The sequence below is a fragment of the Talpa europaea genome (assembly GCF_964194135.1).
Source record: "Talpa europaea genome assembly, chromosome: 2".
NCBI lineage: Eukaryota > Metazoa > Chordata > Mammalia > Eulipotyphla > Talpidae > Talpa > Talpa europaea.
This window is the reverse complement of record NC_140068.1, coordinates 4107097-4133833: the sequence shown is the minus strand read 5'-3', so window position 1 is coordinate 4133833 and position 26737 is coordinate 4107097. Positions and strand designations below refer to the sequence as shown.

The following is a 26737-nucleotide window of genomic DNA, read 5'->3' as shown; positions in this document are numbered from 1 at the left end:
CCTGGCAGGTCACTGGTCTCTGTGGGGTTAAAGTGTGCCCCAAGGCTGACAGGAGAGCAGGGCACCCACACACCCTGCTGTGTTTCAGACGATGCTGGCAACGAGTATGACCTGAGCGGCCTGAGCAAAGTCCGGAAGCCTTGGGTTGCTGTGGACACCTCACCTGAGGGCAGGAGGAGAACTTTCTATCTGAGTGTCTGCACCCCTCTGCCGTACATCCCTGGGTGCCACAGTGAGTTCAGAGCCCTGGACCTGGCGCCTCCCTACCTCCCCTCCCGTGCCCCAACCCAGACGAACGCCCCGCTCTTTCAGGTAGTGCAGTGGGGTCCTGCCTGGTGACAGAGGAGAAGAGCTGGAGCCTGGGCGTGGTGCAGATTAGCCCCCAGGTGGCAGCCAACGGGTCCCTGAGCATTGTCTACATGAACGGTGACAAGTGTGGGGACCAGCGCTTCTCCACCAGGATCACCTTGGAGTGTGCGCAGACCTCGGTGCGTGACCCCACCCACCTGCTGCCCACACCCTTTACACCAAGGCGCCCATGTGGTCCAGCCTGTCTTTCCGGGTTTAGGGCATCGCTGGGGTTCAGTGGAAATGTGCCACCCCCAGGCCTCACGTTTTCTCAGAGGTTGAGGTTGGGGATTAATGGTGGCTGTTGTTGGGCTGATTTTTTTCTTTCTAATAAATGAAAACAAAATCAACCACTGGCTGCTTTTCCAGGGATCGCCGACCTTTCAGCTTTTGGACGAGTGTGAATACGTGTTTGTCTGGAGGACCGTGGAGGCCTGTCCTGTCATCCGAGCGGAAGGTGAGGCCTGGCGCCTCGTGAGTGCACCGCAGGGGCAGCCTTCAGCTGTGCCTTCCCGGGCCTGGGGGGGTTTGGGCCCCTAGTCGAGGAAAGGGCCCCCGTGTCCTTGTCACCCCATGTCCTCGCCCCCTGTTGCTGAGTCTGCAGCACTGCTCATCCTGCTGGGATGATGGACTGTTGCTTTCTCACACTGGACAAGGGGCTGAGCAGATCCTAGGGGCTAAGAGTGACCTAGTCTTTTCTAGAAAGCTGTCTGCCAGCAGTTGGCATCATGCCTATAAACAAAAATGATTCGGTGTGAGGCTTAATGGCCGTGTCAGACAGTCCTTCCCCGTGAGACACTGGGAGGCTTTCTGCTGGAGCGCGCGGCTGAGGCTGCCCTCATGTCTTGTGTCTCCTGAAGGAGACAACTGCGAGGTCAGGGACCCCCGGCACGGACACCTGTACAACCTGAGGTCCCTGTCCCTGAACGACACGATCGTGACTGCCGGCGAGTACACCTACTACTTCCGGGTCTGCGGGCAGCTGTCCTCGAGCGTCTGCCTCGGCGGCGAGAAGGCCAAGGCAGTCTCGTCGTGCCAGGAGAAGCGGGGGCCCCAGGGCTTCCATAAAGTGGCAGGTACGGCAGGGCCTCGCCTGTGGAGGAAGGGCAAGATTCCACACTTCGGCTCTTGGCGCCGGGAGCACATCTTTCTCCAGTAAGGAGGACGGCTGGTTCCCCCTGGGGGAAGCCACGTCGTCACTTGATGTTGCTTGATTCCTGGCGCCCGCTGCGGGAAGGGGCTACTCGCTGCCTTCTCGGTTAGCGATGCCAGTTCCGGTCCCGAGAGCCCATCCCCTGATCACGCGTGCGCCCTTTGGGCAGCGGGTGGGTGCTGGGGGGTCTGCGGCAGCACGTTCTGGAACCCAGCCGGAGGGGCACGTGCAGTGCAGGCCTGGGCCGTGAGGCGTCGCGGGGCCCGGGCAAGAGCTGGGCGGGTACTGGTGAGCTCAGGATGTGGGAGAAGGGAGTTGGAACGGATGAGGGGTCATCTCTGTGCTGGCGAATCTGGGGCCTTGCCCGGGAGGGCTGTGTCCCCTCCCTCCTGGGCGGTGGCCATGGGTGGTGCATTCAGGGTGAGCAACCTGACCTGCCGGCTGGGCAGACGAGGGTCCCGGCCTCACCTGACGGCGTCTCTGTCGACAGGTCTCCTGACGGAGAAGCTGACCTACGAGAATGGGCTGTTGAAGATGAACTACACCGGCGGGGACAGGTGCCACCAGGTGTATGAGCGCTCCACCACCATCTACTTCTACTGTGACCGTGGCACCCAGAGGGTGAGTGTGCCCGTTGCTGGGCTCCGGCGCCCTCTTGGCCTGCTCCCCTGGGTTCCCCAGCCCTCCCGGCTAGCGTCGTTGAAACGCGTGATTCATGCAGAGTTCCTCAACATGAGTGCTCGGGGTGTGAGTGATGTTTACTGAGCACACGGGCTCGAGGCATATTTATAAGTACTTTCATTTCCCCCGCCCCATAAGCCAGTTCAGGGGGCTCTGTGCACAGCCCAGGTGAGCTTTTACGGTGTTCAAATCAATCAGCAAGCCTTTCGGTGGCTGCAGGGGCCAGGCTAAGCCCACACGGAGCCAGCGGCTGTGCGGGGACAGGGAGCTCCCCGCCGCCCAGGCCCAAGGGGCAGGGAGGTGATGGGTCTCGTGGGGCTCACCTGTGTAGACCAGAGCACAGGCCTTAGGAGTCGGAGGAATTGATGCATTTAAGGTTTCAACTCATAATATTTCCAGTTCACAATACAGGTCGCCAAGGGAGAGGCTTTGATTATTTGGAAAATTCATTATTTTCATTGTTTTGTGATACTGTGGGTAAATGAGGTTTTAATTTCATTCATAGTTCAAAATTCAGTGGTTCAAAATTGGCATTATAATCTCAGTATTGCTGCTCACTCTGCAATACCGTGAGACTAGTAATACATGCAGACGCCAGTGGTCAGCTCTGTGTGTAAAAGTGCAGCTTGTCAAGCATCATAAAAACTTTCTTACTCAAAAACACATTGTTTACGGAGACTGTGTTGGCTCCTTGATCACCTGTGTGACCTTAATGCACGTGGCTCTCCTTGACTGTTTTCACCCATAAGCCCCACGGATGAGCTACCGCACCTTTCCTGATTACCTGCGTGTGTCTCTCTCCTCCCAGCCCATGTTTCTCAAGGAGACCTCGGACTGCTCATACCTGTTTGAGTGGCGGACCCAGTACGCCTGCCCACCCTTTGACGTGACGGAGTGTTCTTTCAAGTAAGGCCCGGGAGTGCAGACTTGGGGGCTGGCACGTTCACTCCATCAGGTTTCTCTTCTGGGGATGGGGCCTTCGGGAGTCAGGTGATTTCTCTAAGCCACAGTGCTTGTATTAGCTGAATGAAGGGCTGGATTAGGTTGTCTCAAGCCCCTCACACCTGAGATTTTGAGATTACTTTGGATGTGATTCAAACAATTGGGGAAGAGCTCAGTCAGGGCGGAAAACACTGCCAGGTTCACAGGTGTGGGCAGAGTGGAGTGACCAGAATGATCCCCTGCCTTGGCTTCTCCCTTGCGTGCTGCTTGTCTGGGACGATGTTGAAGCCATGGAGAAGGGTGACGGCAGAGGATTGGTGGGTGTGGGGGGGACACCCGCCTGCAGGTGCTCAGTGGCCTCTGGTGGTCTTGACCACCTTGGCTCAGGTAGGGTCCTGCGGCAGGTGGTCGGCTCCTCCTAGGATGAGGTGGAGTCTTTATGCGTGAATTTCAACAGGGTCACCCTTGGAATTGGTACAAAATAGACACCTTGGGTCCCTTCCCTGGAGAGTTTGGTTCTATGCATCTGAATCTCGTGTTCTGAGTTGGTAAGGGACAGACTGGCAGTCGCACTGTGAGGACTTGTCCCAGAAAGAGTCAGGGTCACAGCAAGCTGTCTTGGGGAGACATTTTGTTACCCCCCCCCCCATCTTTGTCCTGCGGTGCTGCCTCCTTGAGTAAAGTGAATGTTAGCAGTGCACGGAAGTGCCTGTGGCGGTCAGTGTTTAGTGTCTTTAAATTGAAATTAAAGCAGCGTTTCATGAGCGTTTCCACGTGAAGCCCATTCATTTCTCGTTGCTGGTGGTTGTGAGCAGATGACTGTGCGGACACCCCGAGTCACTCAGCCGCTCACGCCGCGGCTGGAGCCGTCTTCAGCTTCCTCACACTTGTGTTTCAGGAGTGCAATTCTGGGGATCTTTGTACAGAAAGCTTTGTTCCCCCCAAAGTTTTTTGTGCCCAGTTTTAAAAGCTGGCAGGTATTAAATCAAAGGAAAATTAAATAATTGGGTAAAATGAAGGCTTCTATGTGCATATTGTAAGAAATTCAGAGTGCAGAACGCGTCCTGTGACGCGAGCTTTATCCCGCACTCACCTCTCACATAGCCTCATTCCATCTTTTCCCAGAGCCTCATTCCACCTTTTCCCCATGTCTTGTAGTTCTTTCTAGAACCTTCCAGGACTCTAAATGACACATACACCGTTGTCAACCTCCAGTAGTCTCTGTGGACTCCTTCACAGAGGAGCAGCGTGATTCGCGCGAGCTGGTCTCTGCCCTGCCCCCATCGGCGGCATTTTTCTGTGCTTCCCGGCGCCTTGGGTCGTGTGCTCTGACTCCAGCTCCGGCTGCCGCCGGCCAGCGTCTCCGCTCTGCTTCTCTCCCTCTTCTCGCCCTTTGCTGCTGCTCCCCTTCCTCTCTTCCTCTCCCTCCATCTGAAAACATCATTATTTTCCTTCAAATCTGATGGGTTGGGTGTAAGATTAGAGTTAACATCATTTCTCCTTGATTCCTCTGTCAGTTACTGCCAGTTCCACCTGTGGTTCCGCCCCCCCGCCCCCATTTATGGTCCTTTTACCTTCACGTTGCTCCGCTTCTCTTTCGTGCCCCACGCTGGTCCAGGCCCTTTATCTTGTCCCTGCATCTCGGCGGGCATCTCACCGTGCCTTCTGCGCCTTCCTGGCCACGCACTGGGCTCGCCCAGCCCAAGAATGAGAGTGACCCCGGCGCGCAGGCCCGGCGCGCTCTTGCTGAAACTCCCAAGCCGTGGTTCTCGGGTCTCATTAGGATCAGCCAGCTCAAGCCACAGACCCTGCTGAGCCCCCGTGTTACATCAGCCTCCTTCCCTGCTGCTTCCCTCACATGTGCAGGCCCAGCCACGCGGGTGGCCTCCCTTTCTTTTTAAGTCAGGCTTACTGGGTTTGCTTTAGTCTGCAGTGCTGCGTGGTGTCTAGGGCCGCCCCTCTCTGGAAGTGCCTTTCCGCGACATGCCCCCCCCGCCAGAGCACCCGCGGCCCACCGGGCCTCTCCCCAGGGCTCTCCTGCCCGCCCCTCTGGTGGCCCCTGCTCTGCAATCGCATTGCTGGAGTTTGTTCTGGTTTGCTCTTGTCTGTTCCTTTGTGCCTGTACGTGCCATGTGAGGGGAACACCTGTATTTGTCCTTTTCCTTCTGAATTATGCTGCGTGGTACACTGCCCTCCCGCCCCGTCCGTCCTGCTGTGAGCGGCAGGTGTCCTCTTGCAGGGCAGGACGGTGTCTCGGGTGCTGGGGACGTGACCACGCACACTCAAGCCTGCTGCTACTTCTCCTCCCTGCAGAGATGCGGCCGGGAACACCTTCGACCTGTCGTCCCTGTCAAGGTACAGTGACAACTGGGAAGCGGTGACGAGGACGGGGGCCACCGAGCACTACCTCATCAACGTCTGCAAGTCTCTGTCCCCGCATGCTGGCTCGGGTGAGAGGGGCCTTTTGGCGGGGTGGAGCGTGGGGCGGGGTGTTGGTGGATAGTGGATTCATGGGGGAGACTAAGCAGGACGGGATTCATTGAAGGTGTTGCCCTGCAGCGTGGGTGTGGTTTAGCCAGGAAGTTGCAGGGGCCTTGACGAGCCTCACAGTTCCCTGGGGGGGTTCAGGATAGACGGGTGCCGAGGCTTGGCTGGGAGCATTGTAGCCTTTTTGAGTGACTCCTTGGCGTATTCGTGGGGGCAGGAAGTTCATGCAGGGGAAGAGCTGTGGGGCGACGTAAAGGTGGGGTGTGCCTCCTGCTTATGGAGACTGACACCCTGAGTGCCTGTGGTGGAGACTAGACTGTTATGTTTGTGGCACCAGCATGTGAGGCAGTGCCCCACCGTGGCCTCGGCGTCCAGTGGTTCTTGGGATGCTGGGTCGAAATGTGTCCCATTTGCATAGAGCTTAACAGCACCCACCGAGTCCTGTGTGGCGCAGCTCTGAGCAGGTGCTGGGTTTTCCCTACACAAGTTGGTTTCCATCCTCTGCACGTTTGAGACTGTGGATGAGACTGGTTCTAGACCTGGGCAGGCAGTGTTGACATCCCAGGACTCTGGGAGTCGGCATGTGAGTGTGGGCCGTGTACACATTCCAGTAACCCAGGTATTTTAGCATCATCACTTGGGGTTCAGAAGTAATTCCAGCCTGGGATTCTTCCCACCCTGCCTGCCCGCAGTCCCCATGCGGTGTAGCAGCACTGAGCGAGGGTGGGCTTGGGGGAGAAGCGGAGGCTCCCTCGGCGTGTCTGGTCACTTGGCCTGCAGGCCCGAGGTGAGTCCTCGCCGCCCACACGTGTTGCAGAGCCCTGCCCTCCGGAAGCAGCCGTGTGTATGGTGGGCGACTTCAAGCCTGTGAACCTGGGCCGGGTGCAGGATGGCCCTCAGTGGAGCGATGGCGCCACGGTCCTCACATACGTGGATGGAGACTGGTGTCCAGACAGGATCCGGAAGAAGTCGACCACCATCCGCTTCATCTGCAACGACAAGCAGACCGTAAGTGATGGTGTTCTCAGCCCTGGTGTTGCTGCGTAGGGGGCAGAACCATCTGGGGGCACCAAGACCCTTGGTGTGTGTCTTGGGTGTGAGTGGATGAGCTCGGGGGCCCAGGGTGGGTCCTGCGGGCCGTGGGCCACGTGCCCTTTCTCGTCTGGCTCCCAAGGTGCCCGCCCAGGTCTAGTTTCTGAGTGGTTGGGTCTCTGAAGGCTGGAGAACCTCCGGTGGGGCTGGCCTCATGGTGTTGGTCCCTGTGGCTGCCGCTTGGGAGGTGCTGGAGGCCGGACAGTGCTGGGCAGAGGTCGGCCTCCCACTCCCAGCTGGTCAGTCCCATACCCACCCTGGACCTTCACTGTGAACAACGTGTCATGTTACCTGTTGCCAGGTGGTTGTCAGGTTGAGGGAGGAGAGGCTGCAGGGGAGGCTCCTCTGGGGCTGGGCCTCTCTCCCTGTCAGGGCCTCCCCCAGAGGGTCAGTATGTGCTCTGAGCCAGGGGACCAAGCGGATGGTTTCTCAGAAGAACCTGCTGCCCGTGTGCTGTCACTTATGACCCAGGCTTGGGACTAGGTCTATGCAGCTGCCCACCCTACCTGGGCTTGGGCGGCCTCCTTGCCCGCTGGGGTGCTGGGGGTGCCGAGGAGCCGGGGCTAGTGATGGGCTCTGATGGGGAGCAGTCCCTGTGGGGAGAAGGTGCAGAGGCTGCTGGGGTCAGAAAACTTGGGCCTCGGGAGACTTCTCCACTCTGAGTAGAGGCACCTGGCAGAAGAGGAAGGGCTGCAGGGGTGGAGGAGGATGGTGCCTGGGTGAGGCAGCCACACCTGGGCTGAGGAGGGTGGTGCCTGGGGTGAGGCAGCCGGCCCTGGTGGCTGGTCAGGCGGGCACCACACCCTCACCAGCTTTATCTGGGGAGGGTGGTATGAGGATGAACCACACGGGTTCCGTGGTGGCAGAGGGCATGTGGGATGGGCGGCTCGGCTGTGGCCAGTGTGGGTGGAGATCTGGTAAATTTATTTTGCCTTGTCCATCTTGACACATTGTTTTCCAGAATGTTACCAGTAACTTACTCTGTGGCTTACAGTGGCCCCCGTCCCGTCCGGTCCATCCCGGGCCTCAGCTCTAGGCTGGCTCCCCTGTGCCCGTGGGTGGTGGTGCTCTGCGGCCCTGGCACGAGCTCACAGATGAGCCTGACCTCTGCTGCACACTCTCTGGATACGCAGTGGAGTGTCACATGTGTGGGGTGGGCACTCCTGGTGAGGGGTGACTAGTGTGCCTGCCCTGCGCGGCCTGCCGGCAGCTGTGTGTCCTTTGCGTGCAGAACACCAGGCCCGTGTTCGTCAGCGCGGTGGAGGACTGTGAGTACACCTTCTCCTGGCCCACGCCCGCCGCCTGCCCTGTGCGGAGCAATGTGCACGACAACTGCCAGGTCACCAACCCCAACACAGGTGAGCCCACGTCAGCACCACGGTGGGGATGTGGTGGGCCCCCGAGGGCCGGTGCACCCCACGGAGGCGTGTGGCTGCTGGGAGAGGCGCCTTCCCTGCAGGCTGGTGTGGGGCCTTGCCCTCGACCTCCCGCCCCTGCTGGTCCTCCTCCGTGGGGACACTCACTGGGCAGGACCCAGCATCCCCCGAGCTGTGTCTGTGGTCCCGTGTCCATGTGTCAGCCCCGCAGCTCAGGAGGTTGGAGTCCTTCTGCGTGCACACAGGCACACTGGGACCCCTGCACTGCCCTCTGCCCAGGCCTGAGGGTGCAGTTCACTGGCCATGCAGGGACACGTCAGGCCCAGTCTGTCCCACCGGATCCTGGTGGTCGCTGCGGCCCAGCCCAAGGGACCACTGGGCTGTTACCTTCTGGGGAAAGGGGCCACCTCATAAATGTGGGGCTGGTACCTGTGACATGGACTAGTGGTCAGGGGCGCGTCCAGCGCTGTGTCCGTGAAAGGCAGGGACTGGGTGAGCGGTCAGGAGTCCTGGGGTCTGTGCATTCCAAGCGTGAGCACTGGCGAGGCCCTGAGTCTGACACGTGTGCTCCTGGCCCCTCTGCAGGACATCTGTTCGACCTCACCTCTCTCGGGGGCAGAGCTGGACACACGGCTGCCTACAGTGAGAAGGGGCTTGTCTTCATCAGTATCTGTGGGGAGAACGAGAACTGCCCCCCTGGCGTGGGTGAGTGTGTCCATCACCCCCTGGCCCTCCTGTGACAGAGGAGACATTGGCCGTCCACTACCATGGGCAACAGCCCATGCTGCACTGTAGCGGGCTGGTGCTGGCCAACACAGCAGGGGGTGCGCACAAGAGTGCCCTCAGCTGTGAACCCCAGAGCCTGCGTTTGCAGTGCGTTCTCACGGGGAGTTGGTCAGGGAGTGGGTGACCCTGTGGTTTCCCCCCTGGACACAGGCGCCTGCTTCGGGCAGACCCGGATCAGCGTGGGCAAGGCCAACCAGAGGCTGACCTACGTGGACCAGGTCCTGCAGCTGGTGTACAAGGACGGGTCCCCGTGTCCTTCCAAAACCGGCCTGACCTACAAGAGCGTCATCAGCTTCGTGTGCCGGCCCGAGTCCAGCCCCACCAACAGGCCGATGCTCATCTCCCTGGACAAGCAGACGTGCACGCTCTTCTTCTCCTGGCACACACCCCTGGCCTGCGAGCAGGTGGTGAGTTGGAGCTGGGGCTCTGACCCCGGTGCCCCCGGGGGTGATCCGGCTCCGTTGCCGGTTCTGGGGGTGCCCCCATCTTTCCCACTTGCTCTGGCGATTGGCAGCGAGCGCCCCATGTTCTGTTGGGAAGCAGCTGGGGACCGTGACCCACCTTTGTGGTGCCTTTAGTTCAGCGTCGCATCCTCGCGTGACTCGAAGGGGACCGGGCCCTTGGTCACGGACTCCCATGAGGTCTCTGCTGCTTACAGACGGAGTGCTCCGTGCGGAACGGGAGCGCCCTGATCGACCTGTCTCCCCTCATCCACCGCACCGGGGGGTACGAGGCCTATGACGAGAGTGAGGAAGACGAGGAGTCGGACACCAACCCTGACTTCTACATCAACATCTGCCAGCCGCTCAACCCCATGCACGGGGTGGCCTGTCCCGCCGGAGCTGCCGTTTGCAAAGTGCCCGTGGACGGGAACCCCATAGTGAGTAGTCAGTGCTGTCCGGGCCCAAGCTGTGCAGGCGCGGGTGGCCTTTCCTAGGGCGGTGCTGGGAGGGCGCGGGCAGGGTGGAGGTGGGCTGGGCGCCCAGCCCGTCGCTCTCCTCCTGGAGCGGTGCCCCTGGGTGCTGGGTGGACAGCACTTCCGCGACCCCGGCCTGGGTTTCTCCTGATTTTAAAAATGGTTTTGTGTCTTCATGTGAAGAGGGTGTAGGGTCGCCATGGCTGGGATGGTGCCTCGTGGGGACAGACGTGGTGGCGTCACCCATAGACTTGATAATGTGCTCCATTCCCGCCCCACCTCGCATTCACGTGTTACAACTGCTACCTCTGAATGACCGGTGTCCTGCTGAGCAACCTGGTCGTGGACCTCCCCTCCCTGGGACCCCCTGAGGGCACCTGGCCAGGTCTGGCAGTGCCAGGGCGTGGGCCTGAGGGCACGTGGTGGCCTGGGGCAGGATCTGGGCTCAGGTGACAGATTGGCTGTCCGCATTCTTGATATGACTGGAGAGTGATGCCTCTTTCCTAGCTCTTGAGAACTGGCTGTGGGAAGAGTTGGAACCACCGAGCCAGCCATGGCATTAGAACCACCCCGCGGATGCACTGGGTTCCTGTGGGCAGCTTGGGGATGAGGCTTCCCGAAGGAGCTGCCATTGGCCTGGTTTCTTCCATACCCTGCTTGTTTTCAACGCTGTTGGTGCAGTCAGTGCTGTGTTGCAGCCCGTACTCCACCGCTGTGGGAGTGGCCTTCCTGACCCAGGTCTGCTTCTCCCTTGTGTAGGACATTGGCCGTGTCACAGGACCTCCTGCCTTCAACCCGGTAGCCAATGAAGTTTACTTGAACTTCGAGAGCAGCACGCCCTGTGCCACGAACAGTCTTTTCAACTACACCTCATTGATCGTGTTCCACTGCAAGAGGGGCGTGAGCATGGTGAGTGCGGCCCGCTGGCCGGTCCCCCTGCAGAGGGCTGTGAGCATGCTGAATGCGGCCCACTGGCCGGTCCCCCTGCTGTGAGCGTGGCCAGTCCAGCTGGGCACAGACAGCTGGGAGCGTGTGGTGGTGTCTTGGGGTGCTGGTGTGTTTGCCTGGGGTCATGTGGTGCCCGCTGCTGCCTCTGGGTTATTGTAAAGCTGCCCACTTAGCCAGGAGCCAGCCTGCCTGAGCGAGCAGCGCAGGACTTGTGCAGAAGTGCTCACTGTACTCTCAGGATGCGACTCAGGGCGGCGGCGCCATTTAGTGCTGCCTGCAACATGTGGGACGTGGGCTTTTTTTTAAACCTGGTGCTACAGGTTTTATTCTTACTGGGAAGTCAGACTTGGCAGCTGTAATCATCCAGCACGTAACAAAAGAGGATCCTGGGTCAGAACAGCTATAAGGAGGTCCTAGTTTTACTTCTAGGGAGGCTGCGCCCTTCCGCTTTTGTGTGTTTCGGAAAGGAGACTGCGCGCGGCTTAACGAGGCCCCCTGTTACAAAGAGCTTTTGCACTGCTTTCTCTCGACCCCCATTCTGTGAATAAGAGGTAAATGGGTAGATTCTGCCCCCCCCCCCCCCGTTTTGCAGTGACTCCAAATGGCTGGGTGGGGCGCCCCACGTCACAGCCTGGCCAGCTGGTCAGGTGGGGTGCGCTCTGCTCCAGGCAGCCTGGCTCCGCCCCCTCACCCGTGCTTCCCGGAGCTCTTAACCTCCCCCACACAGTGCACCGAGGCTAATGACGCTCTGTCTTTATTCCATGTCAAGACAACGCTATGCATTTGCTGCAGCAGCACTGACATAGCGGGTCGCCGAGCCCGCGCGTGGTGCGGGTGTGTAATGGAAACATGGATCTAAGCTGCCTCTTAGGATTCCGGAGGCGCAGTCTGAATTCTCACACTCCTTTGGCCCCAGGAGTTCAGAGAATAGCCTGTGGCGTCTTGTAATTTTTGTAAGATGACTGATTCCTTGGCCTGGAGCTGGCTGGTGAGGGAAAGGGCCCTACGTCTGCAAGATGTCGGTGTGGACAGGGGAGCAAGGGGGACAGCAGCAGCCTGATGAGGCGGGACAGGCCAGCGTCGAGGCAGGGCGGGAGCCCCAAGCGCCGGGGAGCCCCGGGTCCTCTGAGTCACCAGGGCTCGTCAGGAGGTGGGTCTGGACTCGTCAGCCCCCTTCTGTCTGTCTGTCTGCAGGTCACGTGGGTGTCTGCACTCAGACGTGTGGACACACGCAGCATAAGGCAGCCTGGTTTTGTCTGAGGCATTGTTGGTAGCATTTCATTTGGAAGGGGGGGCGATTTTGTGGGGCTCCCCACTTTGCGGAGCCCCACGAGCTCACTGACTGGCAGTGCTGCAGCGTCTGGGCGCAGGTGGGCGGGACCTGGCCCTGGCGCAAGCTGGCGTGCGGGGCTCGGCGCTTCCTGGGGGCTGGAGCCGGCCACCCTGGGGCACGTGCCTCCCACCCGGAGAGACTGACGTACAGTCGCTTTCTGTGTGTTTGCTGAAGCGGCTGCGCGTTACACCTGGGCATCAGCCGGGCGTCCGTGCGTGTGTCTGCTGTCAAGGTCACTTCCAGGAGTAGCCGCATCTCTGGGACAGACTGTCAAGACATGTTCTTCCTCTGTGGTTTTCAGCTGAAGTGGAAATACTTTCCCCACTTGAGCTTATAGACCAAACATCCTCAGCAGCAGCAAAAAATGAAATTTCTGACCGGCTCCCAAAACCACAATATGCTTGTTGCGATGTTTGAAAGGGAGGGAACAAACATGTGTGTGCGGGCACTGGCCGGGGCAGCCTGGCGCTGTGGCATCGCACCCTCGCTGTGAGGATTCTCAGTTACTAGAATGGGGTGTGGAGAAGCCCCGGGTCAGCACACTGACACTCTGCCTCTTTCAGCAGTGGCCAGGCCTCAGTTTCCCCAGCTTCACTGTACTGCTGTTTAAAGGAGAGTGAGAGGCCCCTGCCTTCCGTGCCCAGGGAGCACGGAAACACCATCTCTTCAGCATAGAGTGGCAGCCAGACTAAGAGGGAGCCTGGTGGGCAGGTGCCGTGGGCTGCCTACAGCCCCCAGAGGGCCATGTGTGCTGCTGCTGATCCGTCCACTGGGTGCCCCCCCGCAGGTGTCTTCAGTCCCCACCCTCCCCGGGAGGGGATGCTGACCACCTCCTGCGGGCTGTTCTTCAACACAGGGCACCCCGAAGCTGCTAAGGACCAGTGACTGTGACTTCGTGTTCGAGTGGGAGACCCCGCTGGTCTGCCCGGACGAGGTGAAGGCGGATGGCTGCTCCCTGACGGACGAGCAGCTCTACTACAGCTTCAACCTGTCCAGCCTGTCCAAAAGCACCTTCAAGGTACAGCTGCCCTGAGCCTGTCCCTTGGGATGAGCGGCCTGGACTCTGTGCTCCCTGGGGGTGCGGGGTCACCAGGGCATGCAGGGAGGGTGTGGGCATCTGGCTCACCGGCCAGCCGGTTGGGTTTCTGCATCGCTGGCCCCCAGTCACGCTCACACTTGAGTCCTCGTCGTGCTTCCAGGGTTGTTCCTCAGGGCTTTGTGAAGATGAAGTGGCCCCCAGAGGTGTGGGGGCCCTTCATATCATAGGTGAGAGCAGGTGGGTGGGTGTGCTTGTGACCGCGCACCTGGAGGGCCGGCTTGGCAGGCGGGTGCAGGACCGGGCTGTGCCCTCATCTCTGGCCCGGCTCTCAGGTCAGGTGGCAGGGCTTTGCTGACCACAGCGGCGGAGGTTGGCGGGAGCCTGGCAGTGCCCCTGATGTGGGACGCATTTGGCTTGCCTTATTCCTGCGCTGCAGTGGCGAATGGTCTGTTGTGTCGGTGAGGCCGAGTCACGGTCTGTGCCCATGGGTTGCAGCCTGGGAAGTGGCAGGCTCTGAATGGCATGCCCGGCTCCTGTCACAGAGAGCTCCTGCTGGGCAGCCCTCCTGCCAGCTGTGGAATAGGTGTGAGCCTGGGCAGGGCGGCAGGCAGGGAGAAGTCCTCCCCGCGGCACAGGAAGCAGCCCAAGGCCCTGCAGCCGGCTTGCTCCACAGCTGTGGCAGGCAGCGAGGTCGGCCACTGGGAGGGGACAGGACAGGAGAAGGCTGTGGAGCTGGGGGTGCAGGAGGTGAGTGGGGCAGGCGTTGCCCTCTGAGGAAGACCAGGGCTGGGGGCAGGCGATGAGCTCACGCTTGCTGGGACTCGCCTGCTTTCCCGCACGCACCACCTTCCTCGGTGGAGACCCGCTCACAGCCGCTGCTGGTGTCTGTCCAGGTCACTCGAGACTCGCGCACCTACAGCGTGGGCGTGTGCACCGCGGCGTTGGGCCCGGACCAAGGAGGCTGCAAGGATGGCGGTGTCTGCCTGCTCTCTGGGACCAAGGGCGCGTCCTTCGGCCGCCTCGCGTCCATGAGACTGGATTACAGGCACCAGGACGAGGCCGTCATCTTAAGTTACGCCAATGGAGACAATTGCCCTCCAGGTAACCTTTGCAGTGGTGAGTTTTTGCATCCTGGTCACTGTGAAATGGGGCCTGACAGCAGGAAAGACTGGGCTGAGCGTCTGGTGGGTGCTGGGGTCTGCTGGGTGCTGGGGTCTGGTGTCGCGGCCCTGGTGCCTCTCGGGCCTCGCCCACGCTGGTCGGGAGCCGCTGTCACGCTGGCCTTGTCTTTCTCCCGAAGGCGGTTGGGTTGGCCGCCCACGCTGGGACCCCTGGTGGGTGTGCCTGTGGCTGCCCCTGGCAAGGCACAGCCGAGGTCGTGCCGGCACCGTGGGTCATGCAGGTGTTCTGTCTCCTTCCAGAAACCGATGACGGAGACCCCTGCGTGTTCCCCTTCATCTTCAACGGGAAGAGCTACGAGGAGTGCGTGGTGGAGAACAGGGCGAAGCTGTGGTGCGCCACCACCGCCAACTACGACAGGGACCGCGAGTGGGGGTTTTGCAGACACTGTGAGTAGGGGCCCGCGTGGGGGCGGGCCGGGGCTCACACCTGTGGCCAGTGGCCGACCAACGTGGACGTCCAGTTTAAGGAGTTAGTTACGTTGTCGGTAGGGCTGTTTTCCATAATGGAAGGATTTTTAAAAAGTTCGTCGTCACGGAGGAAAAGCTGGTGTGTGACACTGCACGTGACGGGGGCTGCCGGTTCGTGCCAGCACCCCTGGCCCTGCCGAGGCGCCCTGTCCTCCAGCGCAGCCCTTGCCTTCTCTGCGCTGCCCCCACCTCTGGAGCGCCAGTTCTGCTGTCAGGTGCTGGGGTCTGTCTGGGTTTGGTTTTGTCGGTTTCCTTCTACTCCACGTATGAGGGAGGTCACCTCGCATTTGTCCTCGTCAGGCTAATGGCTCTGTGGGGTGAAGTGCCCAGCTGCAGAGCTGGGTGCGGGTGGAGGCTGGGGAACAGCGAGGCCTCTCACTGGCCTGGATGGTCACGTGGCCGTCTGTCTCCTGTGCTGGGACTCGCACCTCACATAGCAACGCTGTCTCGGGGCGAGGGCCGCCCCCCGGCATGTGGCTCTGTCACGGCAGGAGCCCGATGTGCGTCAGACTTGAACAGGGCTGCTGTGTGGGCATGGAGGACGGTCAGCAGCTCGTCCCCGTGTGTGGAATACAGATGACGAGAGAGGCCAGCGGAATAACAAAGATAACTCTTAGAAGAGCGCCCCCTCTCGCCACCCCAATTTTTCACAGCATCTAAGAGTTATCTTTGGGGTCGGGGTGAGGTAGGCGTCAGGTGTGCAGCTGAACCCACAGTATGGTCTCAGAAGCTAATGGCAAGTCTCTGAAACTAAAAAAGTGAGTGTGCAGATGGCCTGTGTGGGTGTCCAGGGCCTGTCTCCGGCCAGTGGGTCAACTCCCATTTTTAGGTGGTTATGAGGCATCTCGCGGTGGCTGTTTCTACATCTTTGTGGTCATTGGCTCATGGGGCACATGTTGACTGCCTGTCCACTGCCTTGCGCTGAGGGGTCACGAACGGGCAGGGGAGAGCCGGCCCGGGGGCTGTTTGGGGTGGGGATGGGCTGATGGCGGTGAGGGAGCGGTGGAAGAGGACGGAGGCACGAGCCCCAGGGGAGGCGTCCTGACCCGCGCGCCCGCTCCCCCAGTGAACAGCCACCGGATGTCTGCAATCATCTTCAAGTGCGACGAGGAGGCCGACCTCGGGAGGCCCCAGGTGCTCAGCGAGACCCGCGGGTGCGAGGTGACCTTTGAGTGGAAGACCAAGGTGGTCTGCCCTCCAAAGAAGATGGAGTGCAAGTTCATCCAGAAGCACAAGACCTACGACCTGCGCCTGCTGTCCTCGCTCACCGGCTCCTGGCACTTCGCCCACGACGGCGCCTTGTGAGTGTCCGTGCCTCCCGAGGCCGCGGCCCGCTTTCCGCAGGGGGCCAGCCCTTCGGGGCAGGTCCTCTCGGGCCACTGCGCCTTGAGGCGGGGCTGCTCCGGGCACCGATGCTCGTGGCCTTGGGTGGGAGGACGAAGCTGATGCTGCTGCAGGCGGGTGGTTAGAGCGGAGACCTCAGAGGCTCACCTGTCCCGGTCCCCCTTTGTGTGGGTTCGCAGGTACTACATCAACCTGTGTCAGAAGGTGTACCAAGGGCCCCTTGGCTGCTCTGAAAGGGCCAGCATTTGCAAAAAGACCAAGACTGGCCAAGTCCAGGTGTTGGGACTTGTCCACACGCAGAAGCTGGACGTTGAAGGTAAGCCGTGGTCCCTGTCGGGCTGGCGGGTGCCACTCTCTCTGGCTCCAGGGGAGGAAGGGGCCTTGAGGGGCCAGGGGCTCAGCATAGGCTCAGCACTTGCAGAAATGATCCCTGGCGCCTGCTTCATAGATGCTTTGATAGCTCCTGGACTTCTGTCCACTTGGGAGGAAGTCAGGGTATCTGGGGCTCTGCTTCCTTGCGCTCGGTGGGTAGGGCGCCTGAGCCCGCACGTGTGCATGCGTCGGGAGAGCTGAGCAGTGTGGGAAAGAGAAAACCGGGGCCCACGTTTGTGAGCATTTGGAGGATAACGACGAAGCCGGTCGCCGCCTGAGGGGGGCGCCTTCCATCATTTGAGGCAGGACAGTCTGGGTGTGTTGGGAGAAACACACATCTTTGCCTGTTAGGTAGGGGTCCCCCAAGTTGTCCTAAGTCATAAGGGGCCTCTAGTTCCCATGAACTGTTGAAACAGGAAGGGAATTTGAGGACCCTGTCAGCCTAGCGCGGCTTCGGGGTGGCTCTGAAGTGGGAGCGAGTGTCCCCACAGGCAGGGTGGCCAGAGCCCCTAGGGTGCGCCCTGCCGCCCCCTGCCCTCAGGGGGTGCTAGCACCTTGCTGTCCGCAGAGGCTGGTGGGGAGGGCACGGCTTCTGCGCTCGTGGCTGTGGGGGGATAGCTGACTCGTCTACACTCGCCGCGGGTTGGGGGAGACAAGTAGCTCAGGGCCACAGGGATTTAGCTGGCAGCGGCCTGCAGGCCCCGCCGCGGGCTGGCGCAAGTCAGGCTTCTCCCAGGCACCCCGCCCAGCCCTGTGTCTTGAGCTAAGTCTGTCACTGAATTGGGCTGGGCCCAGGTCAGCACTGGGCAGGCCCTCGGCACCAGGAGCCTGACTGTGCGAGATGCTCGGCGGAACGTGTGTCTGCTGTGTGCTGAGACTGAAGGCAGGCCCAGCTTTCCCTTCCCTGCGTCCTGTTCAGAAGCAGCAAGGGCCGGGCTTGGAGCCAGAGCAACCGACATGACAGAGGGGCTCTGTCTGGCTCTCACTCTGGAGGGTGGAGGTCAAGCACCTGCCCTTCTTTTGGAGGCTCAGGTGTGGGGCGAGTATCTGAAGTGAAACAGAAATTGTACAAAGCGGGCACTGAGCTGCCAGCTACTCACCTGAGGGCTGCGTCCAGCACGTTACCCGGCACTGTCTGTGTGCCCCGGAGCAGGAGCCCGGTGAGGACACTGAGGCTCAGGCCGGTCACCGGCACCCTGGCTAGAGCCGGGCTCACCCCCTGGGCAGGTGCAGTCAGCGGCCGGGTGTCTGTGGAGCAAGTGCTTGCTCTCCTCCGCTGCTTCCTAGAGCTGCGACCACGACGTCCGGGTCTTCCATGAGGCGGGGCCTGATGTCGGGTCCACCACTGTGTCTTCCAGGGGACAAGGTCATCGTGACTTACTCCAAAGGGTATTCTTGTGGCAAGAATAGGACGGCCTCCACCGTCATCGAGCTGACCTGTGCCAAGACGGTGGGCCGGCCTGCCTTCAAGAGGTGAGAGGCCGAGAGGACGCGGTGCAGCTGCTGACCACGCCTGGGGGCTGGGGCTCCGGGGGCTTGTGCAGTGGAGCAAGTCGGAAGAACAAACACGGGTTGACAAAGCAGAACACTTACAGAAACTAGCGAATGCTCTGACCAAGGAAGCCCTCAGCGGTGCAGAGGGAAGGGCAGGGAGAAAGGCAGAAGGGGGTGGTTAAGGGCGATCAGCGGGGGAAAAGGATACAGAATCATGAACGTGCAGGCGGATGAGACAATTATTTTTATTTAAAATGGGGAAGAAGGGATGTTGGAAGGAGCCCTGGAGGCGAGGGCTGAGAACATGGTGTCCCCAGCTTCATGCTCGGCGCTGCTGGGGGAGAGAAGAAAGTACGGTCTGAACCCCCCTTAGAGCATGCTGGGCTTGGAAATGCACCGAGGCGTGGCTGTCCTTAGAGCTGTGACTCCAGACGTGCATCACCAACGTGGTCGCTCCTCGAGGCTTGGAGAGAGCCCACAGGACCACCCCCCCACACCTGAAAAAAAAAAGGGGGGAAAGAAATCACAATCAGGCAGGAAAGAAAACAGAAAACTGAGGTGAAAGCATGGGGTCAAAGGTTATCTGTGGAAGGCAGTACCAGGCGCTCTTGGGGTTTCTCCCTTGGTGGCTTGGGGTTTGCTGGGAGTGGATGTTTAGGTTGTCACTACAGGGAGGGGTTCTGGCCGCTGAGACTCAGGCCCAGGCTGCCTCTGGCGAGGAGGGACCCCCACACCCTGCAAAGTCTGGGGCTTGTGTTGATAGACTTGGCTGTTAATGGAACCACCAAAGGTGGTATTTAGGGGCCTCCGTCCTTGGGTGTCATGAAGGACTGGTGCCACCAGCGCCATCCGGACGTGGGACAGGTGGCGGGGCCAGCCCTGGAAATTGGGTCCTGCTGGAATTCTTGGGGAGTGCTGGGGGTAGCCTGGCTGACAGGGGGCATGACAGCTGCTCTTTGTGAATAACCGCGGCCTCCCAGTAGCTAGGAGTGGAGATCCATGCACGTCAGAGGCTCTGATCAGCACGTGAGCTGACAAGCTTGTGCATGCCAGTAAGGCCAGAGCCAGGCCCGTGTCCACTGTTCCCCAGCACAGCAAACCCTGGCCGTCCTGGCAGGACCTCCATCCTCGGGTCGGGGTCCAGCAGCCTGCCTGGCACAGGGTGGGAGGTCTGTGGAGACCCTGGGCCTTCAGGGTCTGGGATCCCAGGTCTCCTGGAGACCCGAGAGCCAGTGGCACGTCGGGCACACTTGCAGCCTTTTGCTGTGGTGTGACCGGTGGCTGCCCTTGGCAGGTTCGACGGGGACACCTGCACCTACCACTTCAGCTGGGACTCGCGGGCCGCCTGCGCCGTGAAGCCGCAAGAGGTGCAGATGGTCAATGGCACCATCACCAACCCCCTCAACGGCAAGAGCGTCAGCCTCGGAGACATTTACTTTAAGTATGTGGGGCGGCGTCCTCGGAGGGTGTGTTTGGGGCCAGACCCCAAGGCAGCTCTCCCGGCAGTTACTGCTTCTGGGTGATGGTTTTATCTTGCTTGGGCCAGAGAAAGCACTGCTCCCCTGTGCTGTGTGCATACCAAGGTGGTGCAGTATTGGGGTGAACATGAAGTCCCCTTAGAAGCCCAGGGTCCAAGCCGGAGCCTTCTGGTCAGGATTTTGGGGTGGGGTGGGTGGGGGTCAGTTCTCAGCAGCATCCCTGGGGCAGACCTTGGGGTCTGGTGGCAGTGGCCAGAGTTGGGGAGGCAGGTGTGGGTTGCCCAGTATGGGGGGCAGTGGCCATGGAGCTGGTGCACCCTCGTGGCTGTGGGACCCGTGCCAGGTAGGGGTGGGAGACGGCCTGGCCGCCCCCGGATGCTGTAGCGAAGGACCTCGCTTTCTGCTGCTGCAGGCTCTTCAGCGCCTCCGGGGACATGAGGACAAACGGGGACCGGTACCTGTACGAGATCCAGCTCTCCTCCATCACCAGCTCTTCCAACCCGGCCTGCGCCGGCGCCAGCGTGTGCCAGGTGAAGCCCCACGACCAGCACTTCAGCAGGAAAGTGGGGACTTCCGATAAAACCAAGTACTACCTGCAAGGTGAGTCCCTGTTAGGGTCCTGCGTGCCCGGGAAGGGCCTGAGAAATTTCACGCGCAGACGCCCTGCACCTGCGTGCTCCGCGCCGTGGAGACGCGCCGTGGTCTGATTCTGCGTCTCGAGGTGAGCCCTCTGACTGGGTGGAGCGGTCCGCGCCAGGCCGAGGCTGTCACTGGACGTGACTCTCCCCTCAGTTGACAGAGGAGTGGAAACCAGAGTCCCGGGCGGGCGGGTCCTGTCCTGCGGGTGGAGCAGAGGCTGGAGTGGGCGAGGGCAGAGCCGTCCTGGGTTTGGCTTCAGTGCTTCCGCTCCTGGGCTGTGAGAGAAGGTGTCGTGCTGGCCTGAGAAATGGCATTTGCAGACGGCAGAAACTCTGCATGAAGAGTTAAAATTTTTTTGTAGTATTGATATGCATTTTATTTTTTATTTTTATTTTATATATTTTTTACATCTTTTTTTTTTTTTTTTTTTTTTTGTGGGACCTTTGCCGGCGGCCGGGGAATGAACCGGCGCTGCAGAGGCTGCGGCAGCAGCCTCGCAGCCCAGCGCTCAACCGCTGCGCCACCAGGGGAGGCCTTTTCCTTTGGTTTTTAAGTAAAGTGCCCACGCACCTAGGAGAGCCCCCGAAGCTGCGCTGGGGAGCAGCCCGAGGGGTGACGCAGAGGGCGTGTCCTGCGCTCCTGAGCCGGCCCTGCCTTTAGCAGCCCCTGCCTTTAGCAGGCCGCCGGGCACCTGCAGGCCGCCTGCTCCTCCGCCATTCCCGTCCTGGACGCGCCCCTGCGGGTCTCTGTTCTTTGCCTGCCTTCTACTTGTGGGTGGGCGGGATGTGGTCAACTGCTGGGACCTGCATTGGCCGCCGGGGCCCCCTGGCTGTGCCATGCTCAGGGCATGGGCCTGCAGTGTGTGTGGAATGTCGTGGACTGGCTAATGGGCTGCCTTAAAGGCCTTCAAGGTCCCTGGAATGTTCTGAACACGGCCTGGAAGGTTTGTCAGGCGCCCCTCCCAGAGCAGGCCTGGAAGCGGCGGGGCCCATGTGTCTGGGCATCAGGTGTCCATGAGCTCTGTCCTCAGGCCACCTTCCCACCTCTCCAGCCTTGGCCCTGCCCCAGTCAGCAAGGCCCTCCTCTGCTCTCGTGCCTCCTGGGCTGTCCCTGTGGTCAGACCTCCCCCTACACGGGGTGGTGTGTCCAGTCACCAGGCAATCCTAGACTGCCTGCCCTCCCCGTGCCATGCCCGTGTGTGTGTGTGTGTGTGTGTGTGCACATACATGTGCATTTTTGGATTCAGAACGAATTCACAATTCAGGAAATCCCTTCCAGCCCTTTTTGCTTCTTCATTCACCAGCACTAGAAAGTAGGGTTTGTTGTAAGACACTTTTCACATTTCATGAAGAAATACAGTTAAAATCTCCTCCTGAGTCTTTTCACTCACTTGAGAGGCTAAAGCAGGAACCCAGGCCCCGGCTCTAGCTGAGAAGAGCTGTCCCCTCCCACCAGCTCTCTGGCACACACCCACACCTGGCCTGTGGGCCGAGCTGCAGCTCATGCCTCAGCCCCCATGGGGGGTGCACAGGCCCCCACCCAGCCCGGCCCGCTCATCCTGCATTTTGGCGCCTTTCTTGGTGGATGTGTGCGCCCCGCGTGCCACAGTCCACGTTGCTGCTCCAGCAGTGGCTGACCTCAAAGAGTTTGTGCCAGTTGCAAAGTTTCGAGGGGGCAGAGTCCATGTGCGGCTCCCTTCTGACACCGGCTGCAGGTTCACCCATCACCACCCACAGGCTGATGATTCACTAGAAAGACTCACAGGACCCGCAGCGCTGTCACGGCTTCGGTTCGGACTTGTTTCAGCAAAAGAAGGGCAAACGGTGCACAGGGGGGATCTAGGCGCTTCCTTCGTCCTCTCCCCCGGGAATCAGGGCATGCATGGGGCACGTGGCCCGCCCGGAGCTCACCTGGGCCAGTGTCCGGGAGACCGTTGGGTGCTCCAGTGCGCTGGCGGGTTGACAGCTTGGCTGGTTTCAGTTGGTTGGTTGATTGGTGGTTGGTTGGGTGGGTGTTTGGTTGGTTACAGTAGTTTGGTTGGTGATTGGTTGGTTGACGGTTATGGCTGGTTGGTTGGTGGTTATGGGGGGTGGCTGGTGGTTACGGGGGCTGGAGGGTGGTTGTTGCCCACGTGGCTGTGCTCAGTCTCAGGAGGGCTGATAGAGCCCCATCTCCCAGGTCACCTGCCTGCTCTGCACAGTCCAGCTCTCCTGGGCAGGGTGGGCTCCCTCGAGCACACTCTTCAGGGCAGGGGCGCCCTAGCGTGCGGGACGACTGGTGAAGAAGGGCACTGGGGTTCAGCCACGCACCCCTGCATCTGCTTTCAAGTCTGCACTTCCTGTAGACTTGAAAAGCTAAACTCGGCCTGGCGCTGACACGTGATGGTGATGGCGTTTTCTGTCGCCTCTGGCAGATGGTGATCTCGACGTGGTGTTCGCCTCGTCCTCCAAGTGTGGGAAGGATAAGACCAAGTCTGTCTCCTCCACCATCTTCTTTCACTGTGACCCTCTGGTGAAGGACGGGATCCCTGAGTTCAGCCACGAGACGGCTGACTGCCAGTACCTCTTCTCCTGGTACACGTCCGCCGTGTGCCCGCTGGGGTAAGTGGGCCCACTTGCCCCAGGCGCGGCAGGGCTGACCTTCCTGGGGGACGCTCCCGGCTCTGCCTCCCCTTGTCAGAGCGCGGAACTTGGCACGGGCTGTGCTTCCCCATGAGGTTATCACGGACGTGTCCAGTGCGCGGAGTAGAGAGCTGCCGTGACTGACAGCTGCCCGCTCAGCCTGCACAGCTGCCCCCGGCGGGCCCCCCAGTGCCCACCAGGTCCAGCGCCTCCTGCAGCCTCGCACCCCTTCCAGCCCACGTTTCCCTCCAGGGCTCCTGGAGGCAGGTGCTGGGCCTCATCTTGGACTCACAGTGACATCTGAGATGCTTTTGTATTAAGAACCGATAACGAGAAATTAGCTGAACAGTAGAAATGCACCTGAAACTTAAACACACCACCAGAGTCACGGGTTCAGAGAGGCCAACAGTACCAGCAGGGCTCACGGAGCGTGACTGGTGGTGACGCCCCCCCGGCAAAGCATTGGGGTGCCATGAAGCATCCCAGTGCCCGAGCAGCATCAGCTGCGGGGCAGAGTCCAAAGGCTGCTGACAATTCTGTCTGTCAGTCTTTGGGGCGATGTCCCCACCCGAGCAGGTGGTGCCACGAGCATCCTGCCGGAACCGCACACCCCCGCACCCCCGCTCGCCTGCCTCTGGGTGGCGATGGGTCCCTGCTCCGTCACTGAGGTGTGGTGGCCCGGACGGCCTGGAGCCAGAAAGATCAGGGGTGCCAGCCACCCACTAATAAATGCAGTGGGGCGTCTGAGGTTAAGGGGGTGGGGGGAGAGGGTAGGGGAAGCGAGGATGACTTTCACTGCCCGTGGAGAGAGGAGGAGCCTGCTGGGCATCATGCAGCGGGCAAGCAAGGGGCCAGCTCCCCACAGGGCCCAGAGCCAACTGGGGGAGTTGAAAACACTCGAGTTCAGCGCTAGTGGGGTCGAGTCACCCCACAAACTTCTGGCTCTCTTAGCAGAAAGGGGAGGTGTTTCTAACTTACTTGCTCTGCATTCCCTGAGTGTCTGACGACATCAGGGGAAGAGGCTGCTTTACCTGTCAGGGGGTGGGGGGTTTGGGGAGTCTGTGCTGGCTTAACAGCCGCTGTGTTTATCAGGAGCCTCATGGCATCCTGAGACGTAACACAGGCTTGGGAGAGAGTGCCTGGTGGGGTGTCGGCGCCCGCCCGGCGGTGGCCTGTGGGTATCCCTCTGTCATATCCCAACATTCCCTGTGGGTGGAGAAGCCACTGCCAGGCTGTTGTCCTGGAAGACCAGAGTGGCCAGCTTGCCCCTCAGGGAGCTGTGCTTCGGAAGTGCCTTGTCCCCTTCAGAGCCCAGAGGGGTGGCCAAAGACTGGAGGAGGCCATGTCTTCCGATCTGTTCTCTGGAACACCTGCCTGATGTCTTCTGAGAGCTTTGCCATCACTTTCCTCATGTCTGGCGGCGCCAGTGTTGGGGTGCTGCCAGATAGTCCAAGGCAGGCGGAATCTGAGTGCCCTGAGTTGGGGGTGCTGGGGTGGCTGTGACAGCGCAGGGCCTCTGAGATGGGCTCCTTCTAGGGTGACCTTCGACGGCGACCCTGCCGAGGACCAGCAGGAGCACACGGGGCTGTCGGAGAGGAGCCAGGCCGTGGGGGCGTTGCTCAGCCTGCTGCTGGTGGCGCTGACTGTGTGTCTGCTGGCCCTGCTGCTGTACAAGAAGGAGAGACGGTGAGGAGCGTTTGTTTTGAGCCCAGTGGCAGCCAAAGTCCCGAAGTTCTCGGTCAAAACCATGGACATTTTCTCCAAAGCTGGTGGTGCGGTGTCTGCCTCTGAGACAAGGTGCCCCATTGGCCGGACTGTCTGGGCTCATGTCACCGCAGATGCCCTATGGGCTCAGCCTGGCCCACCTGTCCCAGGACCTCGGTCTCTGGATGGACAGTAAATGAAGACACACCTGTGAGCAGAGTCCTCCAGCCAGCTGGGCCCACCTCTTCCCTCCTCTCTCCCTCTGCTCCTGTGGGAAAGTGAGCACGTATTGGGCACCTGCTGTGTGTCGGCCACACTGCCATCTCAGCTGCCTTCTGCTGGATGAAAGGGCTTGTCCCTCTCCCTGGGGACTGACCGCCGGTTCATGTGTCACATGAATGCGGCCCAGAGCCCCAAGCCCTGCAGGGGCAGAGGAGCAGGTGGTGGGAAAGGCTGGCCCATTGAGGTATCTGTGGGCACAGGATTGGGCCAGAAGACACATGACTTACCTGGGGCAGTTGCGTGTATATGCCGTGTCCACCCAGCCTGAGGACAGAAGGCAGGTCTGCCCACAGCCACACGCTTCCAGGCACGGACGTGCTGACCTGCTCTGGCCTTGCTCAGTCACTAACTCTGGGGCAGGATTTGGGTCCCCTTCCGGCCGCTTCCAACATGTTTCCACCAAAGTGGCTTATAACCTGCTTAGTGGGTCAGCACGCCTGTCCTTGGGGCGCTCGTCTGGGCCTCGTCTGTTCATCAGCCCTGAGGGGCCAGAGGCCGGGAGGGCCTGTGGGTGGGGCTCCCGCCCCGCTGGATCCGCCCTGGAGTGACTGGTCTCCTCCTCACAGGGAAACGGTGCTCAGCAAGCTGACCAGCTGCTGCCGGAGGAGCGCGGACGTGTCCTACAAATACTCTAAGGTGAGGGCGAGGGCAGGTGTGATGGTGCCCTCGGGCGGGAAGGAAGTGTCCTCACAGGGGAATTGAGACAGAAAAGCGTCACCCTAGCGCACAACCTTTTTTTCCTTCAACTTTTTCTCATCGTGGCTGCAGCTGATACCCTTAAGCATATTTAATATTTAACTTCTTTGGCTATTCTGAGAAAACATGGAAAGGAAAAATTTTGTGCAGACTTTAGCAAAATTTCCAGAAAAGAGATCCTTTGGGCCAAAGGCCATGAGTACACATGTGCCTCTTGACGCGGGCTGCCGGGCCACTTCCTTTCTGGAAGGCTGAGGCTCCATCAGGCTCCCAGCTTCCTCCAGGTGGCTGTCGGCCTCCGCCCCCTGCCCACCCCGGGGAGGCCGGGCTCCCACCGAGCGGCCTGAGGACCCCCACTGCCAGCACAGCCTGCTCGCTGCTGGTGCTCCTGGCGCCCTGCTGGCTGCCTCCACTGTGCAGGCTTGGTGATCTGGGGGCCTGGCCATGCCCTCCCGTGGGACCCAGTCCCAATCTGAGGTGACAGTGGCAGGGAGCCGAGGGTCCTGGTTCAGCGTGGGTGTGGGGGGAGGGAAAGGGGAGCAGAACAGGATCTCAGAGGAGGTCCTGGGCCTCTGCTTCCTCCTGCCCAGGTCAATAAGGAGGAAGAGGCGGATGAGAATGAGACCGAGTGGCTGATGGAGGAGATCCAGGTGCCAGCTCCGCGGCCCCCAAAGGACGGGCAGGAGAACGGCCACATCACCACCAAGTCCGTGAAGGCCGAAGCCCTCACGTCTCTGCATGGGGATGACCAGGACAGTGAGGATGAGGTGCTGACCGTGCCAGAGGTGAAAGTTCACTCGGGCAGAGGGGCTGGGGCCGAGAGTCTGCACCCCGTGAGGAACCCCCCTAGGAAGGTGCCGCGGGAGAGAGGGGATGACCAGGTGGGGCTGGTGAGGGGCGGGAAGGCCCGCAGGGCTAGGCCTAGGTCTGCGCAGCTCGCCCCCGGGACCCCCGCCGGCCTGGCCTCCTTCCACGACGACAGCGACGAGGACCTCCTGCACATCTAGGCCCGTGCCGTGCGCCCGCGCCGGCGGCACAGCCAGACGCCTCCGACCAAATAGGACTTCAACTTGATGATGCTTCTGTCATTTTTGCCTTTAACAAAAACAGTTTCAAAAGGGAAGTGTTCTCGTGAAGGGGGAGAGGGAGAAGGGTCAGGTGCTCGCCCGTTCCCGAGTGTCCACGGTCCTGGGACCAGGCACCGCACCTGCTGCCCGGCGCTGTCCTGGGCGCCGGGCCGGACGCATCTCGGAACCGAGGGCTGTATATGGAAAACCCTTGCTGCTTTAGGCCCCGTCGGGCATTTGACCATTATATTTTAGCATTTAATTCTCTCCTCCTATTTATTGACTTTGAC

The 26737-nt window shown here is 60.6% G+C and overlaps 1 protein-coding gene across 1 annotated transcript in view; it reads left to right on the top strand.

Moving 5' to 3' along the window:
• Positions 1 to 26471, top strand: part of IGF2R (insulin like growth factor 2 receptor) — a gene marked incomplete at its 5' end in the record, with an annotated part of 87442 nt that extends 60971 nt beyond the window's left edge. Inside the window, 25 exons of the mRNA XM_084228281.1 lie at positions 89 to 232; positions 313 to 488; positions 718 to 805; positions 1209 to 1424; positions 1992 to 2122; positions 2991 to 3088; positions 5438 to 5574; positions 6429 to 6619; positions 7935 to 8061; positions 8665 to 8784; positions 9016 to 9272; positions 9524 to 9745; positions 10541 to 10690; positions 12919 to 13080; positions 13995 to 14202; positions 14523 to 14669; positions 15817 to 16051; positions 16274 to 16410; positions 17825 to 17939; positions 19255 to 19401; positions 19851 to 20038; positions 22491 to 22677; positions 24235 to 24384; positions 25251 to 25320; positions 25971 to 26471. Coding sequence (XP_084084407.1) covers positions 89 to 232; positions 313 to 488; positions 718 to 805; positions 1209 to 1424; positions 1992 to 2122; positions 2991 to 3088; positions 5438 to 5574; positions 6429 to 6619; positions 7935 to 8061; positions 8665 to 8784; positions 9016 to 9272; positions 9524 to 9745; positions 10541 to 10690; positions 12919 to 13080; positions 13995 to 14202; positions 14523 to 14669; positions 15817 to 16051; positions 16274 to 16410; positions 17825 to 17939; positions 19255 to 19401; positions 19851 to 20038; positions 22491 to 22677; positions 24235 to 24384; positions 25251 to 25320; positions 25971 to 26387 — 4220 coding nt within the window. The 3' untranslated portion in view covers positions 26388 to 26471. The remainder of the gene's footprint in view (positions 1 to 88; positions 233 to 312; positions 489 to 717; positions 806 to 1208; positions 1425 to 1991; positions 2123 to 2990; positions 3089 to 5437; positions 5575 to 6428; positions 6620 to 7934; positions 8062 to 8664; positions 8785 to 9015; positions 9273 to 9523; positions 9746 to 10540; positions 10691 to 12918; positions 13081 to 13994; positions 14203 to 14522; positions 14670 to 15816; positions 16052 to 16273; positions 16411 to 17824; positions 17940 to 19254; positions 19402 to 19850; positions 20039 to 22490; positions 22678 to 24234; positions 24385 to 25250; positions 25321 to 25970) is intronic.
• Between the last annotated feature and the right edge of the window lie 266 nt (positions 26472 to 26737).